We start from the raw sequence: 19,673 nt of genomic DNA, 5'->3' as shown, positions 1-19,673 counted from the left end.
TAATGATTTGTATATATGATTGTAAAATTTCTTAATAAATGAATTGTGTATACTACCAAAGAGCAGCTTTTGGAACTTTTACATTGATGGTCATTTGTTCCTAGAACAATGCCCAGAATCTACTGCAGTGCCCAACACATCGGAAGGAGGGGGTGCATCATACTTTTCTTAGAATCCTCTGTGTAGCACAATGCTTAAAAAGGAAAAAAAAAAAAACCCTCTACTATTACTTCTAACAGTTTCTGCACATTTATTTTGTTCCAGGCACTGTTCTAAGAACTTTATATGTCTATAAAATCTCGTGTGTTCTCCAAAAACGTGTGATTTTGGTTATGTTACCCCATTTTACAGGTGACAAACTAAGTAACTTGCCCAATATCATACAGGGTAGTGGGTGCAGGATTTGAATTAAGGTCTTCTAACTCCAGAGCCAATGTGCTTAACCACTTCAATAGAAGGATTTCTATAAATGCTGCCTGGCTGGCTGGAGGATTGTTCAAGTTTGGAAAGTGGGTGACAACCTCTGTAGAGAAAAAGGTAACAAAAAACTGACAAGTTATACAAAGTTGTCTTTTTAGTACTATGCCTGGCACACAGTCAATAAATTGTGCCTTAAAAAAAAATCTCAAACCAAAAACAACTACACACACATACCACAAACAGAATGTATCATCTTCACTCTCACCTTTTTTCTCTTTCAAATAGCATGTTTTAGTGGGAAAAAAATAGGCTTTTGAGTCTAAATTTGAATCCTAGTTCCATCATTTGCAAACTAGCTAATCTTGGCTTGTTGCAGAAACTAGATCAATTGCTCTGTCCACCTGTCCCTCTTTCTGAATCTGCTTGTTTTCTTGTGGTGTCATTTAACTTGTTTCTCGATCCTATAAATGGAAGTTAGCTCTAAAGGTTTGACTACAGTCACTACATCTTTTGGCAGGAATGCTTCTTAAGTTGTGTGTGTGCTTCATATTGTCTCCCATGGGGAGGCACACTTTTAGTGGTGCTAAACTTGATCAGTAGGTCCAGGAGGTGACAGCCTGATCCCTTCATTATAAAATTCCCCATCAACCTTTTAATCTAATGGTTTCACTTATTATCATTGCCTAAAGGAATTTTGCATTTAAGGGTTGCAAAGTGGTAATTTTTAAATTCTGTCATTCTTTCCGTATTTATTAGCTGGAATTCTTCATTAAAAGAGTAAAAACTCTCTCAATAACTAGGACTATTTGGTTTCTTTGAAGTACACAGGAAGACCAGGATAAATGCTTCACTCTCCTTTTCCTTTTAGTAGCGTTCAATTAGGTGCTTTGTTTTTGTTTTTTTCCCAAGAAGAGCTCTGTCTTTTTCTCCTTGAGTAGCAAAATTAATTCATGAGTTTTTATATTTTAAATATGCTTCAGTCCATTGCATTTATTCTGGGAATAATAATCCTTAGCCTGTGGGAACCCTTCATGTTGACTCCTGTGTCTTTTGACTTGCCCCATTAGTCCTTGATAGCTTCATTGCTTTCTGGCACAAGATGTTCAAGGCTTATTGTGTGTATTTCCTGCCCCAGACCTGGAATTGGCCATACCTTCAAGGAGCCTTGATTCTTTTCAGTGGGAATGGTGTTAGGAAACCACAATCACGGTACTAGGAAGTGTGTATTGTTATTGAATTATCATTGCTTTTTGGAATTTTCAGTGGACAAGACTTGGAAATACAAATTTGAAACCTTTTTAAAAATGAATTACTACTTAAAAAATATGTATCCCCACCTGCTCCATAGCCTAACTTGCTGTTAAAACCAGACAACCCTAAAGTAGTGTCTTGGATAAATTCTTTTTCTTTGAGCATGTACATGATTTTTTTGAAAATCAGTGTTTTTCTTGTTCTTTATTGTCTCTATGACAATCCTTTTTTTATACTTTTTAAAAATTGGTATTCATCTTCTCCAGATAGTTGGTATTAAAAGGCAACTTTTATTATTAGCTCAAGTGCAGTACCTTGAAAATGTTTATACTTAATCAAAAGAGGAGCTTGTTGAGGGAGATGTTTGGGTCAGTACAAGTGTATCATAACTGGGGGGAAAATAGTTTGGAGTATTACGCTAGAAGGCAATTGTAGAAACTCCAACTCTTAATGGGAGGTTCTCAGTCTAAGCACTGGAATGAATTTCATTTTCCCTAGAATCCTGAAGTACCAGCAAGGGGGGGAGGAGTGTTCACTTTGCAAATGCAGTTGTTCTTAGCATCTTTTTGAGTGATAAGTCTATTTTTTAAACTACTTGTTCAAGGATAGTCATAGAGTTGGGATTAGCTCAGTTGCTGTAGGATATTTTTCTATTCCTTTATTGTATTATGTTGTAATTACTGTTCATTACTTTAAAAATTGGAAGATACCAATAAGAAAAAAGAAAGATAATTTTAAAACAACCCCACCATCCATAGGTAAACATTATTAACAGTTTATTGTATGTACTTCCTGGCTTTTTTCCTGCTTGCATCAATATTATCTTTACAGGAAAAAAATATGTTTATAAAATTTCTAGTAAATTCGTATCATATTATCAATATCATAATCTTTTTCTTGTGACTTCTACCTACCTAAATTAACTGTGCTGCCATGGACAGAGGAGGGAAATTGAAACTAAACTGTGTTAATTTTTTTAAGGTAAGAGATTGGGCAATATCTGAAATCTAGTATTTCTTTTTAAACTGGTGTGAGAAGAAAGGTGAGGAAGATACACTCTCAAATTCATTCTTTTTTTATCATTTGAGCTTTAGAAAACTTTCTCTTGTCCTTACTAAAAACTTCTTTTAGAAAGGGGAAAGACTGGAGGAAATTAAGAAGAGTTATATAAACATGCCTAATATTTTAGGGAGTTGATAAGAATGTTTTTGATTTCTAGATTTGCCATATAACGGATTAATGAAACATGACTGAGTCTTCTAACGTTGGAAGCAATGGGGAGAAAAATGGTACAGGCAAGAGAATTCCCTGAGTCTGGGGCCATGCTGCCAACTGATCTGATGTTTTGGAGTCGAAGGGCAGCCTGTGCCTCCTCCCGCTTGTGTGTGTGTGTGTGTGTGTGTGTGTGTGTGTGTGTGTGTGTGTGTTTAGTTGTTCTTTGTTAATTTTCCCTGTCATCTAACACAGTGAGGTTTGGGTTTTTTTTTTTTTTTTTTTTACTGAGGGGAGCAGTGGTTGTTGTATTTTGTTTTGATTTTTTAAATTGTTGCTTGGCTTTGTGCCTGTTAGCCCCATACCCTAAGTTAAAACTACATTTTTATTTTTTGCTGAGGAAGATTTGCCCTGAGCTAACATGTGTGCCAGTCTTCTTCTATTTTGTCTGTGGGATGCCGCCACAGCATGGCCGCCACGGAGTGGTGTAGGTCCGTGCGGGAACTGAACCCGGGCCTTCGAAGGGGAGCGCACTGAACTTAACCACTAGGCCACGGGGCCGGCCCCAAAACTCCCTTTTCAGCCTTGTCTTGCAGCCACGACAAGGATGAATCAGCAAACAAAAATCTTCTTCCGTGTTTTTTTTTTTTTTTGGCTTGGCAATTTAGTAGTACCTTACAAAGTATCCATTTACCCAATTAGGTCATTATTGTAGGTATTTTAACAGCCAAATGGCATAAGTTAGTAAGATAGCTTAAGAGAGCTGCCGTTGTAGCCAAGTTGATTAGATGCCACTTCCATCTTTGCTGTTCCCTAGTGAGACCTTGGCAGGTGCCATAACTTCTCTAGGCCTCGGTTCTCTTAAAAATGGGGGCAATAATAGTACTTGCCTGGCAGTTAGTAAGCTCTCTATGTTACTATTATTATAATTGTCCAAAGAGTGTGTCCTTTCAAATTTTCTTAACAGTGACAATGACAACAATGACGACTACCATCACCACCACGAGTAATAATAATAACGATAGCAGCAGTACTATTATATCATCTGTCTATTGGTGTGACATGTACTTCACATATAACAAAATTAACATTTGAAAAATAAGAATATGTATTCTGAAATCTGATCTGATGTTTTAATTGTAAAAAACCTTTGGGGAGTAAGTTAAAGGAAAATTTTCTCCTGTGTCCTGTGTACTTAATAATTATTGTAAAAGTAATTACTACATTAAAAATACAGTAATTGTTAACCATGATACCTTTGACAAAAAAGAAATAAAAACTTTACAGACCAAGGAGGAGTCTCCTACTTCTCGTTTCCATTTCAACAGGAAAAGGAGAATCGGGGAGGGGCCATGGAGGCGTTAGCAGGCACCTACTTCCCAAGCTACTCCTATCTTGACTTCTCCTGTCCCTATTCCTAAAGCCACCAGTGACAGAAGCTGCCTGTTTTACTCTCGCCCTTCTTCTTTTATCTTTCTTTCTGTAGAAAAGGGAAAAACTAGAGCAGAAAGGCACCAAACCACAATGTCATGGTGGTTTGTACTTGATCCCTCTTGCATTTCGAGCAATTTGTTAGTGGTGCAGAAAGAGCTCATGTTGTGTACCATCCCTGACTTAGAGATTTCCTCAGTATCACGAGTGTCTGTCAGCATCTCAGAGGTCTGTAGTGCTATAACAAAAAACATAGTTTGTCCTTCTGTAATTTCACAATAATAAAAGAAAACATGGAAAAGCAATATAATGCAGCCTCATAAACTTAATGTGAGCCAGATACATAAAATATATACGTATATATGGAAATAAGAAGTCTGCTTTCTTGTATTTCATTTAACAACTGATTCTGAAAAGTACGTCTCCATTTTCTGACCTGAAGTTAGATTTCTTCACACTGACTTTCAGTTGTGGGGTATGTTATCTCAGGCACTGGGGACTCTTTGAGATTCAGAAGAAAGGAAGGCCAGTAGTCTAGGTGGATAATGCTGATAATTTCAGTGACCCTAAATATTATGGCATATGATATTGAGAAGCCAGCCCTGGTGGTCTAGTGGTTAAGATTCGGCGCTCTCACCGCTGCAGCCCAGGTTTGTTTCCCTGTCAGGGAACCACACCACCCGTCTGTCAGTTGTCATACTGTGGCAGCTGTGTGTTGCTGTGATGCTGAAAGCTATGCTACCGGTATTTCCAATACCAGCAGGGTCACCCATGGTGGACAGGTTTCACTGGAGCTTCCAGGCTAAGACAGACTAGGAAGAAGGACCTGGCCACCCCCTTTCGAAAAATTGGCCGTGAAAACCCTATGAATAGCAGCAGAGCATTGTCTGATACAGTGCCAGAAGATGAGAGGATGGCATGAAAAGACCCGGCAGGGTTCTACTCTGCTGTACACAGGGTTGTTAGGAGTTGGAATCAACTAACAACAAATGATATAAAGAATATATTGCACTAAAAGGCTTCAGCCTTTGAACTCTGTCCTTCTTTGGGTAGCATTGAACTGTCAAGGGAAGAGCTCCATACTCAGCATTAAAGAAGTCTGGAGTCAGTTCTGTAATTCTTCACATTATTATTGTCATTAAAAAACATGCCCAGTTATGTTTTCATTTGGAATAGTCAGCCACTTCCTTTTACTCTCCTAAGTCTATTCATGGGTACTTCCTTGGTCTTCGTCTCAGTATTGCTAATGCTCTTGTAGGATTATGTATATCTCCTATGATGGTGAAACTCAAGTGCCCATTTTTATGTTGATTTAATATTTTTATTCAGCACAATTTATTTTCCATATGTATATATGTATCTGTCATATTACTCCTTAAACTATAAATCGAAGGGATTGAGATTATGCAATCCTCCATGTGTAACGGGGCATTTTTCTATTAAACTAAAAAGATCTCTTGGAGAATGTAGGTTTTCAATGATGAAAAGAAGATAACTTGTTGAGCGGGTAATAGATTAAGAAGAGGCGAGATTTCCAGGCATTTGGTGCTCTGGAGAAAGGCTAAGGGTCCAGCTTTGAAGTTATTCCATTGTTCTCCACAGATAAGAAATCTCATGGTTGACTGTGCTAATTCCTGGTAGTTTTCTCCCTTCAGCAAAGAAAAAAGGTGAAATGGCTATTGGATTTTGACTTAGATACACAAACTAGTGACACAATATATTTCTCCTCCAATCCCCACCCTGTTTTGATCATGTGTGGCTCTGTTGAAAAATAAATTGCTTTTGAACTTTAGAAAATTTAGATGTTTATAGTTGTACTGGTGGGGAGTCTTAGGAGCGTGGACAAAAACTTGGTATTTCAGGAAAATTTTATTTGACAGTCTTTGTTGATTTTCTTCCACTTACAACTTTTAAGTAGGCATTATACATATACTTTTGGGTATGCACTTTTTGTAAGAAAGGAACCTAGTAATTTATCATTTTCTGGTTTTATTGAGATATAATTGACATAGAACATTGTACTAGTTTTAGTGTACAACATGATCATTTGATATAATGCAAAATGATTACTACAATAAGTTTAGTTAACATCCATTACCTCACATAGTTACAATTTTTTTTTCTTGTGAAGAGGAACCTAGTAATTTAAATCCATAGCATTTAGTTTCTTATTACCTATTATGAGAAAGGTTGCCAAAATATTATTCCAATTTCTCCTCCAAATCATAGGAATCTCTAACAAAGCTTTGATAAGCTCAGCCACTCTGATGAAGTCTCTGTATACTACTCTCTGTTGCCAGGAGTCGTGTAAGAAGCCTTCTTTGCTATATAGAGGCAGCTCAGGGCCACCAAAATCTCGTATGGAGCTCATGTGTACAATTCTGGGAGACCTGAGAGTAGGGTTGTGCTGTGCTCTGCATCGGCCCTTCTCTGCTTGTGAGTCATCACCACTGGATCTTGCCTCCCTTTTCCTCCTGAGCCCAGGTGCACACTCAGGGTCCTACTCAACCAGTACTCCATCGGCTTCCTCCAGGCGGTCGGTCAGAGTCAGAGTTCCAGATGAAATTTAATATCTATCCCTCTCCTTGATGGGATAAGTGAGACTAAGACAGTCTCAAAATTGGCTTTCTTGAAATGAGATTTTACCCAAGTTGAGCCTGTACTCTAGGAGTGCAGGGTTTTTCATTGCACAGCTAGATATTGAGTCTCGGTTCTGACCTTTACCAGCTAGGTGATAGTGGGCAAGTCATTTGGCTTCCCCAAGCCTCAGTTTTTTCATCTATGAAGTGGGAAGAGGTCATACCTACTTCAGAATACTGAGGATTAAATAAAATAATTTTTATAAAGTTCATAGTATATCGTCTACCCCAACAGTTCTCAAACTTTTCGTCTCAGAACCCCTTTATACTCTTAAAAATTACTGAGTTTTGTTAATGTGGATTTTATTTATTAGAAATTAAAACTAAGACTTTTAAAATATTTATTAATTTTAAAAATTAATAATAAACCCATTATATATCAACATAAATAAAATATTTTATGGAAAATAATTGTATTTTCTTTAAAAAGTTAGTGAAGAGATTAGTCTCTCTGTTTCTGCATTCAGTCTATTGCAATATCACACATCATGTACTCTTTGGAAAATTCCACTGTACACGTATGAGAGAGTCAAAAAGGCAAATAATATCTTAGTAATAGTTTGAGAAGAATTTTGACCTCGTGGACCCCAGAAAGGGTCTCAGGGATCTCAGACTGTAGTTTGAGAATCATTGGTATAGCCAATAGTTAGCACCCAATAAATTGTAGTTATTATTGACATTCATGGAAATTTTTGTAACTAGCAAGTACTATACAAATATTAGTCATGAGAAGTAACGGCTGTGGCTTCAGAACTTCCTACTTTATATTTTCTTGAAGGATCCCACATAAGATTGTGATTCAGATGGAGCAAAAGAAACAACAATGCTTTTCAAATAAATACTAGTAATACATAAATGAGTTCTTTGAGTTTAAAACGCTCAAATCTTGCTTTCAGGAATTTGTCGATTAAATAAATTATAAAGCTTTCATTTTTTTTTCCAGAGAAGAATCTTTTTTCCCCCTTAGGGTAATAGGATCTTAGTAGAGAGAGAAGTAATCAGATATTTACTCTGAAACCACTGATGGAGTTGGTATGGGATTATGGTAGCCCACCAGTTTTAAGGAGGAAGTGTGGCCCCATTGTCATCATGTTGACTTTCATGATTGACGAGTCAATCTTGATTTACTGGTTGGAGAACCTTGACTTAAAGCATTTATTACTCTTCCTTTCTCAGATACAGCGTCCTTTAAAGGGGCTTTTTAAAATGTGTTTGGACTATAAAGACAAAAAGCAAAAGTGATATAACAGATAACTTATACAAATTGTCTTAAGAAATATAAGTAGAGTTCATATAGTTCATATGCTAACAAGATATATGGGTACAGTTTATATCACCTATACATGTACTTTGCAGACATATAGCTCTCTAATTATATTACTTTTCTCCTTTCTTCCTCTTTGTCTTTGGGGGGTGGTGTAGACCATGGGGAATTCATATGCTGGGCAACTGAAATCTGCTCGATTTGAGGAAGCTCTCCACAACTCCATAGAAGCCTCTCTCAGATGTAGTAGTGTGGTACCACGGCCAATTTTTTCCCAGCTGTACTTGGACCCTGACCAGCATCCTTTCTCATCTGCAGGTAAGTTTCTCAATCCCACACATTTCTAGACTCCTTTTAAAAGAAGTGGGAATTCCAAATCTGGGGACCTCTGAAATAAATTGATTAAATGTTAGAAAATGCTAGTCTCACCATCCTCAGATATCGTCCACAACTATAAATTTTTCTTTTGGTTATTTTTCCCTAAGCTTCTTTTAATTAAATCAGCTATGATTTATTTGCTTACCCAGATGTAAAACCCAAGGTGGAGGATCTGGATAAAGATTTGGTACACCGCTACACTCAAAATGGAAGCCTGGATTTTTCTAGCAACCTAACAGTTAATGAAATGGAAGACGATGAAGATGATGAAGAAATGTCTGATTCAAATAGCCCACCAATTCCCTATTCACAAAAACCTGCCCCAGAAGGGTCTTGCACTACAGATGGTGGGTTTCAGTTTTGTTTTTTTCAATCCCTGTAATATTGTCTGGCTAGTTTCCAATCATTACACGTGGTGTTCAAGGCTGGAAACCAGTAATTACAGAAAGGAAGGAGGAATAATTATGCTCTCACACGTGTTATCTCCTATGACTTCATAGCAGGTGTCTATAAGAAAGACAAGTATTATCACCCCATCTTATAGATGAGGAAACTGAGATTCACAGCAGTTGAGTGACTTCTCTGAGATGGTATGTGGCAAAGGCAAGCCTAGACCCAGATCAGGGCTTTTCCAGTGTTCCGGGTACTTGCTGCAGGAATGCTACTATTTTAGTAATTTTTTCGTGTTCTGTCTGACTACTTCTTTTTGTTCCATCCTCAAAACACCAGAGATCTCAGATGTTTTATATTTACCTTTTCCATTTATCTTGAACACCCTTCCCGTATATTGTTTTCTATAGAAGATAAAAATGTACATATTTTGATAATCTCATTTTATTTATTTTGTCAACCTCCTCTTCCACCAAGGCTTTAAGCACACTTTTATTTTTTTTTATAATTTTATTTATTTATTTTTTCCCCCAAAGCCCCAGTAGATAGTTGTATGTCATAGCTGCACATCCTTCTAGTTGCTGTATGTGGGACGCAGCCTCAGCATGGCCGGAGAAGTGGTGCGTCGGTGCACGCCCGGGATCCGAACCTGGGCCGCCAGCAGCGGAGCGTGCGCACTTAACCGCTAAGCCACGGGGCCGGCCCTAAGCACACTTTTAGAAAGAAAGTCCTAATATAAAACATTTTTAGGGGCCAGCCTGGTGGCGCAAGCAGTTAAGTGCGTGCGCTCTGCTGCGGCGGCCCAGGGTTCGCCAGTTCCAATCCCGGGCGCGCACCGACGCACTGCTTGGCAAGCCGTGCTGTGGTGGTGTCCCATATAAAGTGGAGGAAGATGGGCATGGATGTTAGCCCAGGGCCGGTCTTCCTCAGCAAAAAAAGAGAAAGATTGGCAGATGTTAGCACAGGGCTGATCTTCCTCACAAAAAAGAAAAAAAACATTCTTAGTATTTCAGGGTTTTGATGATGTCACAACTTAAATTGTGCTCTCTTCCCGACCTAATTAGTATGTGGATTCTACTTTATCCATATTAGCCAGATTACAACTTTTATACTCAGACTGACCTGGACCTGGGGTGATTTCAATACATGAAAATCTTGGGGGCTGTGGGGAGAAGGAAAGGGGTAAAATTTCAAGACATTCTCCCTACAAAGCTTGAAGTGCAAATAATTTGGGAGTAAACTAGAGATTCAAGTATGCAAAGCCAGGTAAATGAGTTTGCACTGTTTGGAAGTTTTATTTTCTCTTGACCTGATTTTTTTTTTCTTTTCTGTCTCTCTCTCTCTTTGTGAGAATCTGATAAACTGTAAAGGGCTCAAAATCCCCTACCTAGGGGATGAGGAGATCTGAATAATCCTCCTAATAGCTTATCTGCACCCGATTCGCTGCAAGTCTCTAGCAATTAAGTACTACTGCTCTTTGAGTTGGACCTGCCTCTAGCTCATCACTCCTTATGAATTTGCTTCCACTTGTGACTGGTTTCTTTTGCCCAGACTTAATATAATGTATATCAATTTACTTGTTATTGATGTAATACAGACCCTTAAACCTGTGGAGGTGTGGAAGGTAACTGGCATTAGATGTACTTAGCTGTTTTATATCCATTTTGATGCCTTTTATATAATTGATCAGTCAACTCATATTGATCAGTTAACAACTAGATGTTGAAAGAGTGCTTAAAATATTGTTGGATTGTTACTGAGAATCTTGTTAGATGCAAGAATTAAATAGAACCAGAGTAAAAACTTCAGAGGAGAATTTTGAAAATCAAATTTTGTACCAAAAGTGGAGAAGAGGTTCCCCTGCTTTTCCTGTGCTCTGGGTATGTTTTTAGTTTGCCTTTTGGGGTATCTGAGCCTGGTATTATTTATAACCCCAGGTATGGAAAGCTATTTAGTACTCACCAAGATATACACTCACTGATCTAGCAGATAGCAAGTATGTTGTGAACTTTAAAACATGAGAACACGACTCTTACCCTGCAGTAAAGTATAAGGGAAGGGTAATAGTTATTTTAGAGATAAAGGAAAAAACTTGGATGTATAATTGTTCTGAGAAAAAAGACGCATCCCACCCAAGCACAAGATTCAAATTGCAAGACAACCCAAAAACATTAGTCCTCCACTTAGATTCTTACGTCAGCTACTTTGGTTTCTTATAATTAATTACATGTCCATTATTCATTTTCCCTCGTTAATTCACCTGAGGGTGGCCATTAAAAACAAAAAGAATAGTTTATAATTTGATAGTTTATAGTTTTTCCATAGCTCTTTCAATTTGGCTCATTCTAAGGTAGTTCTAAGAGTCCTCTCACTCAAAGACAGAATGGCCCTGAAATTTTCCTTATAAAAATGACAGTGAAATAGGGCAATATAGTGCTTGGACTGGTTTCAGCATACCACCTTCCCTTCATGGGAAATCCTCTGTTTACCCAAGACTTAAAGGAAGGTAAAGCTATTTTTAGAGGCAATTTAGATAAGCAGATATTTAACACCTGATGGGCTTCTGGAGGTTACCCTTCAGATGTAAATTTCGGTTGCTAATTTCTTATGTAAATTATTGGAATAGTGTAGGTTCCTACCCTGCTGAGAAGCAGTTGATTGTCTAAAGGGGTGAAGGGCAACCAAATTTTAGGCTTCCAAATATTGCTTTGATTACTTTAGTTTGTGTTTACAGCTGTTTCAGTAAACTTTCCCCTCCCCCCATTTAGATTACTCTGTAACCTTCAAGTTAGAGATAATTGGAGAATGCAAATCTGGTTCTGTGAAGTGAAAACCTTGGCTATTTTCTTAAGGAAATGCAGATGAAGTTTACAAAGAAGGGCCCTCTACTATTATTACTTTTTAAAATGAAAATCATTTGCTGCAAGAGTCTTGGTTTTAAGGCAGCATTTCAGTATTACTCTCAGAAAATGAAACTATTTAGGCGTAAGTTTGTCAAATTGTTATTTGTATGCCCACATCGATAACCTATCTTTCCTTGCGTACAGTAAACAGGCTTAGATCCTTCCTTAGGGTACTCTTTCCGGATCTTCCAGTAGCCTCTCAAAGAAAGATCCTATCTTTCCTTCAGGATTAGTTCACGTGTAATTAAAAATTACCCTACAGGGGAGTAGTAGGGTTTCTTTTCATTTTGTTTGAGGTTTTAATTGCGATTTAATATTTGGTCTTTATCATATTAATAATCTGACGTATTTCTCATGGGCAAAAAGAACTACCTGATACACCAGATATTTGGATCCTGTAGGTCTTGAAATATAATCACATTTCATAGATTCTTTAGCTACCCATTCTTCTTTACAGACAATAGAGCTTATTTTCAATCTTTAAAAAAAACTAGATTAAATGTTGCTCTTTGCATGATGTTTTTTCTTAATTGGGGATCCCTGGTGATACATTTTGTATATAATTAGCTGATCTGAATCCTAAGAATGAGGGTTTGTAGGAAATAGTCAGTTACTAGATATTATAGCAAAAGGCCAGACCCTTGGCAGGTTGAGTGTATTCTCAGAATAACTACAAACTGAATTTAGGAACTTTCCTTGATTTTGCAACCATTTCTGGCCTTGAATTGATTTCTTCCTGACCCTGTTCCTGGACTCAGCCTTGTCTTCTCTTTCTCTCTTGTTCTCTTTCCTCTTAATTAAATTGCCTGTGTGGCTTGTGTTGGCAAGTAACTAGAAAGCAGGAAGATAAAATAGGACATTTTCAAAATAGATTTTATTTTAAGAAAAGTTTTAGATTTACAGAAAAACAGAGAAAATAGTACGGAGTTCTATATATCCCCAATTTCCCCTGTTGTTAACATCTTACATTATTATTAATTTTAATAATGATTAAAGTCCATAGTTTATTTGGGTTTCTTAGTTTTTACCTAATGTCCTTTTTCTGTTCCAGAATCCCATCCAAGATACCACATTAGATTTCGTTCTCATGTTTCCCTTATGCTCTTGGCTGTGAGTTTCTCAGACTTTCTTTGTTTTTGATGATCCTGATAGTTTTAGGAATTATTGGTCAGGTGGGAGACCCTCTATTGGAATCAGTCTGATGTTTTTTTCCTGATTAGACTGGGATTATGGGTTAGGGGAGGAAGATCACAGAGGTAAAGTGCCATTTTCATCATATTATATCAAGGGTACATACTATCAATGATTTATGACTGTTAGTGTTGACCTAGATCACCTGGCTGAGGTAGTGTTATCTCCACTACCCCCTCTTCCCCCCCGCCCTCACTTTCTGTACTGTGGAAGTCACTACACTCCAACCACATTGAAGGACAGAGAGTTATGCTCCACCTCCTTAAGGGTGGAGTATCTACATAAATTACTTGGAATTCTACTGCGTGGGAATTTGTCTCTGCCTTCCCATTTACTAATTTATTCAGTCATTTATTTATATCATTATGTGCTCATGGATATGTATTTTATGTTTGGGGTATAATCCAATACTGTTTTCTTTTGTTGCTCAAATTTTTCCAGCTTTGGTCATTGGGAGCAATTTCGGTTGGTTCCTATGCCCCAAAAGTACTCCCATCGTTGTTTTTTAGCATAAAATTGGACATTTTCTCTTTTCATTGTCACAAGCACTTCTTGAAAAAAAAAATTTAGGAGGAGAAGCCTTGCTTCATCCTTCTATGAGGAAACATGCTTCTCATACAATCTGGTCATTGTTTAATAATAATTACTTTTGACCTGTAGGTGTCCTCATATCATAAGTGGGAGAACTCTGAAAGGCTGTAGTACTAAAAACTATTTGTGCTTCTTAATATGAATGGACTGTGTAGTTTTCCAATACCACAGAAATCACTCTGAAATCATCTTTCTTCCATAGAAATTCCTGCTTTCTTCAGATACTCTCCACACTGTCTCTTCTCTCCTCTATGCCTGTTTAAAGAACCGAAATTGTACTTTTCCCGCTTAATCTCCCTTTTGCTGCAATGTATTGCTTTGAGTAAGCTCATCAGAAATGTCACTCTCTAGTCATGGATCACCTTTGTGACTTGACCATGAATATTAAGGATTCATCAGCAAGTATGAGATGGGTAGATGCTGACATAACCCATGGCTGGCAGGGGCTGGTGTGTCAAGTGCCCCCCAGAATCCAGCCTGGAAAGTTGGGTGATAGGACTCAGCAAAAATAGGCAAGGAAGAAGTGATAGGAGAGTGTCCTACATCAGACTGAGGGAAGGTGAAACATTATATGTTAGAGAAATGTTAATGAGGATGAAGGAGCATCTAACTTGGAGTCAAGAGACCTGGGTTCTAGTTCCACCTTTTCTGGTTGCTGGGCATTTGACATTGGAACATTTTCTTAACTTTTATAAGCCCTAGTTTCCTCATTTACATGCTAAAGAGATTGGAGTAGATTAATGTTACCCAATCTTCAACTGACTAACCTCTCTTATAGTAATATGTAATCTTTTGAACTCCTTAGGAATTTAAAAACTAATTCTGTCACTATATGGCATGTGATAAGGAATTTATTTTAAGTAGAAAGTATTTATTTTAGATCAGTATATTAATATACTCTTTGATATTCATGCATATGAGAAAAAATTGTCTACATTTTATTGTTCAGTAATTGCTGTTTAATTTACTTTAAATTGGTTTTGTTAAAAAAAGCATGTTTTGTTGACAAATTCAAAAATAAAATGTTACACTTTTTGGGGGGAAGAGGGGGGGACCCAAGTGTATTAAGATGTTTTCTAGCATCAAAAAAAAGTCAATCTAATTTTAATACCCAAATTTTGGAATTCCTACATTGTAGGATTAAAAGGATGTGCTAGTTTATTTTTTATAATTTTTGCATTTTTGCTCTATATGATGAAAAAGTTTCAGGCTGCTGTTTGGAGAATTTCTCTGCAAACGACATGCTACTGAAAGAGGTAGGCTTTTCCCTCTTACATGATAAGCCAAATTGGATTATAATCACTAAAATTTTACCTTAACATTGCTTTTTTTTGGTGTCCTGGAAACATATTGGTGCATTTTATATAATTTTATAACTTGATGAGTGGGGTTGAGATGGAATCTAACTTTCATACCTAGCAAAGCCGCATTTGTAAAATGAATCAGTCAATCAGTGTTCCCTGAGCTTCCCACCATTAACCAATAGCCCGTTATGGGTATAAATTAAGCAACATATCAATACATATGATTGATAATAAGAATAATTTAAAATTGTGTAATAATCAAGCCACACTGATGTGAGGTTCAACCAAGTGAGTCCTGAGTTCACTCCGCTGGTTTCTACTCTCCCTACATGTGTAGCATGGAAGGCCCTCAGAACATTCTGTTTTAAATGTAGGATATTAGAATAATTATTGATTAGTTTTCATTTATTAGAAATTTGTATTGATGTCTAGTTGAGTTTCACTTATAATTCCCAAGTATTGTGGCGTACCTTTATGAATCCCTGGGAGTTTGATAACTACTTGTTGGGAAATGCTTGTATCAGATGATCTTGAGGTTCTATATAGCTCTGATGTAATAAGCTTGTAATAATTTGCAGATTGGTACAGACCTGTGGCTCCATCTAGTCCACTCTTTCTCATATAGCATGAGTCAAAGCTGTAGAAAGGTTGTATTACTACTTCTTGGTGACAAAGATAGCTTCCCAAGCATGTTGTTTTCCGTCAATAGGCAATCATGAACCTCTCAATACCGGATTTTCTACACCTTTTGGGAAGATATTTTATATGTTCTGCCTTTTGGAGCAAGTCATAATAAAGGTGCTACTTCTTAGGGAAAATATGTTTCTAGGTTTACTGTCTATATACAAATTAATAATTCCTTTGATTAAAAAAATTAGTGTTCCTTTCAGGACTTGAAAATGCCTCTTAGATTTAGTATTTTAGGATTTGGTGAAAAAGTCTGTGTTCACCCTTCATGGTTTTAGCCCTGGATTGTAACTGTTCCTAGCTTTTCGTTTGCCAAGTTGAATAGTATGCTTTTTGCCTGTTTTTATATAGCAAACTTCCCATGTCTTATATCACTTATATTACTGGACTCATTCTGTAACCTTGGACAAGTTCTCTAACCTTTCTGAGCCTCAACTTCTCCATCTATGAGAAGGAGACAGTAGTACCTACCTAGAGTTGTTGAGAGGATTAAATAAGATAATGTATACAGTGTTTGGCACTGCACCTGGCTTATGTTAAGGGATCCACAAATTTTAGCTACCATCAATATCATCATCATCATCAGCTCCCAACTTTCAAACCTGTGAGTCTTGCCCCTTAATGGAGGTGGGGGCAGCAGAATTTTTTTAAGGGGTTCTGTGTATCCATAGGCTCCAAAAAATGTGTGTAAACTGAATATGATTCACATGTATAAATGACTATTTTTCAAATAAAAATAGCTGATATTGTGAATAATAAAATACAAATTCATTTAAAATTGTTAAAGAATTCACAATAACATTTTGATATTTTTCTCAATTCACAAACACTAAAAGTTAAATTTGAATTTCTTAATGTTAAAAAGAGATCTACAAGCTTGAAATGGTTGAACTCCATTGTCTCGATCATTTTAGTTTGCTTTAATTGACTTTTTCCAATTCCATTATACCTGCTTTTGAGATCTGATGATCCAAACCGTGCACCACAGCTTCATACAGTCTTTGTATGTTGTTTTCTTTTTATTTCTTGTATTCTAACTGATGGTATCCAATTGCTTGTTGGCATTTGGTTAACATCAGAATATGACTTGATGCTGGAAGAGTCTAGCATGGTTCTTCCTCACTTTGTGTTGGGTGATGTTGATGGTGGTCTCAGGTTTGTGTGTGGAGGGTTAGATGTTCACCTCCATCTTCCACAACTCTCTGAAATATCATTTATTACACTTTTGTTCAGCCTCTTTTGATTGCAAGTGACAGAAACCCAACTCAGACTAGCTTAGGTAGAATGAAGAAGTTATTGGAAGAATTCCAATCAGAAGGTTTCATGACCAAACCGTGGGAAAGGCAGATACAGCTGGGCTTCAGTGATCCAAACACTGCCAGAACATTCCTCCTGAACCTCCTATCTCTGCTGACAGACTTCCCTCACAGAGCAAGGAACAGATCTGGCATAGAGCCAACTGAGCCATGCTTTCTCTGACTGTGTTCAGAATTCCTAGGGAAAAGGCTTTGATTGGCATGGTTTATGTCGGGTGCCCACCCCTGGACGGATCAACTATGGCCAGAAAGGTGGGATATGACAGTGGCCCAACTTGGATCAGGTGCCAGCTCCAGGTCAATCTGCAATATCACAACTCTCCAGGGGAATCACATGGTTAGAGAGCAGGGAAGACTCTAATCATCTCCCAGAAGATGTGGAGATGGCTGCTTTGCAGCAGAAAATAGCTGTCCTCTGTAATGTTGTTTTGTGATTATCGGTTCCTTATACATTCTTCCAATTGATTACTCTGTGAGTTCTTAGAGGAAGACATATTTTGTTCAACTCTATCCCCAGGCCTAGGACAGCATCTGTTGCAAATGATTTTTAATAAATAATAAACTAATGAATTAGTGTAGCACATTATGTTATACAAAGTGGTTATATAAGGTTTTGTTATGTCTTGTCATGTCATATCCGGTGAAAATAACCTAATAGTTCTGAGTTCTGGTTCTGGCCCATTCGTTTTTGAGTCACCAAACTCTGAGCTTCAATTTTGTCCTATGTGAAATGGAGAGCATCTCTTTTCTATGATCGTCTCCATTTAGAGAAGTGAATTTGCATTGAAAGTAAAAATACTATATTACATGCATATAAAAATTACATACATTTCTGAAAGTTTGCTGTGTATTTATCACTTGCTTACTTGTGGATCAGAAAATATAAAGTCATCAACGTTGGCTGAATCAGTTGGAAATACCCCCGTTTAGTGTCTTTTCAGCTCTGCTCAGAGGGACACATATGATAGATTTGTCTTCTGGTTGGAGTATATGGACTTTAAATTTAGTCCTTCATAGTGATTCCCACAGGTAAATCTATTCTCCAAATGGGTGACAAGGAGATGTAACCTCTCTAAACATTTAACTGTGTCCTTTTTACTGGTTTTTAGGTTTTTGTCAAGCGGGAAAGGATTTGCGTTTGGTATCTCTGTGTATGGAACAAATCGACATCCCAGCAGGATTCCTCCTGGTGGGGGCCAAGTCTCCCAATCTTCCTGAACACATCCTAGTGTGTGCTGTAGACAAGAGATTTCTCCCAGATGATCACGGAAAAAATGCACTTTTAGGTGAGTGTTTCACAACTATAAAATTCCTTCCAAGATGAAGGAGTTAAAATATAACTTTATTTTAAATTATCACAGAGTTTTAAAAAAAATCATAGAATTAGTTGGGGATTATATAGTTTAGTTCAAGTATGAAGCATTTTTTCTTTTAGTAACTTCTTAAAAATTGGCTTTCATTTTTTATTCATTTTCAAAACACTCACCTTAATGAAGAGACTTTTTTTAACCAGACATTAAAGGACAACATACAATTTATCAAAAACTAATATTTTGTAAAACAAAGTAGGATTTACTGTCTCTAGAGTCATTGATCTGGACTTGATGTCAAGTCAACTCTCAGTTATTCAACTGTGGACTGTCCACTTTGTAAGTTTTTGGTAGTTTTTCCATACCCCCCGTTATTCCTGACTACAGTGATGTGATTCTCATGTTATATTTAGCATTAGTTCTCAAGCAAAGTAACTAGGAATATACATATGATGTAAAATGTATAACTATCTCAGAGTTGTTGTACTTTCTGGTATTACTTTGAGTCTGGGCTTTTTTCACAATGTAGCTTTCCTACAGCACAGGAAATCAAGAGTAGATTGATGTTTTAAATTACTTTTAATAATTAAAAAGACAAATAAGGGCACATGAGGTTTGTTGCTTTTTTGCTGCTGTGTTTATCTGGAGTTGTTTTTGTTTCTCAGAATATCTCTTACTGTAGATGGACATATGTTTTCGGCACAAATATCAGTAAAAAGGAAAAAGAGAGAAGAGGGCAAAGAGTGCAAGTATTATTTTGATTGTGAAGTGTATTTTTGTTTGTTTAGCATGCTTCCTAATTATACAGTGTCATCAGAAAGTTTAGAAGCACATAGGCCAACATCCTGAGTCAGAAAACGACCCTTCACATGCTTTATAAAGGCTCCTAAAATTACAGTTCAAAGCCTGGTCCATAGGAGGAGAAGTGGTGATTTTCACTTTTCATAAGACTCTCATAAAAAAATGTTCATTTCATTTTCCTTTTAGTGAAGTTGAGCAGATGGTTTAATATAGATGCCTAGTGGTAAAGTTTATACAGTGGACCAAATTCGCAAAGCAGGTCCAAGTATTTGTTCATTCATTCATTTAGCAGCATTTGTTCAAAATGTGCTGTGTGACAGAAATCATGCTAGGCTGTGATGTGGGGGCACAAAACTGATAAGACACAGTCCTTTCCCTCACAGAGCTGATGACTTAGGTGACTGTGCTAGAACGACTTTGGAAAGCTGCTTCTCAGCATTTTAAAAGCATCTTAGTTTCATCGAATGGAACAGTTCATATGTGGCTCTGACTACAGACATAGAAAAATCTCTTAGAATGCCTTTTTGCTCAGTGATTCTTCATGACTGGAGGAATCCTCCTAGAATGCGTCATGGAAAGGACAGA

General features: G+C 37.1%; 1 protein-coding gene across 7 annotated transcripts in view; it reads left to right on the top strand.

The window, feature by feature from the left end:
- The window catches only part of GREB1L (GREB1 like retinoic acid receptor coactivator), a 259,827-nt gene that overhangs the window by 127,501 nt on the left and 112,653 nt on the right, over positions 1 to 19,673 (top strand). For 6 of the 7 annotated variants that reach the window (XM_058556833.1, XM_058556838.1, XM_058556837.1 and 3 more), the window contains 3 exons: positions 8,376 to 8,535; positions 8,745 to 8,942; positions 18,087 to 18,263. In XM_058556833.1, the coding sequence (XP_058412816.1) occupies positions 8,379 to 8,535; positions 8,745 to 8,942; positions 18,087 to 18,263 (532 nt within the window). In that variant the 5' untranslated portion in view covers positions 8,376 to 8,378. The remainder of the gene's footprint in view (positions 1 to 8,375; positions 8,536 to 8,744; positions 8,943 to 18,086; positions 18,264 to 19,673) is intronic. The other variant, XM_058556840.1, reaches the window with a different exon arrangement.

Source organism: Diceros bicornis, chromosome 16 (genome assembly GCF_020826845.1).
Source record: "Diceros bicornis minor isolate mBicDic1 chromosome 16, mDicBic1.mat.cur, whole genome shotgun sequence".
Taxonomy (NCBI): Eukaryota; Metazoa; Chordata; class Mammalia; order Perissodactyla; family Rhinocerotidae; genus Diceros; species Diceros bicornis.
The sequence above is the reverse complement of the archived record's forward strand: the minus strand, read 5'-3'. Positions and strand labels throughout refer to the sequence as shown.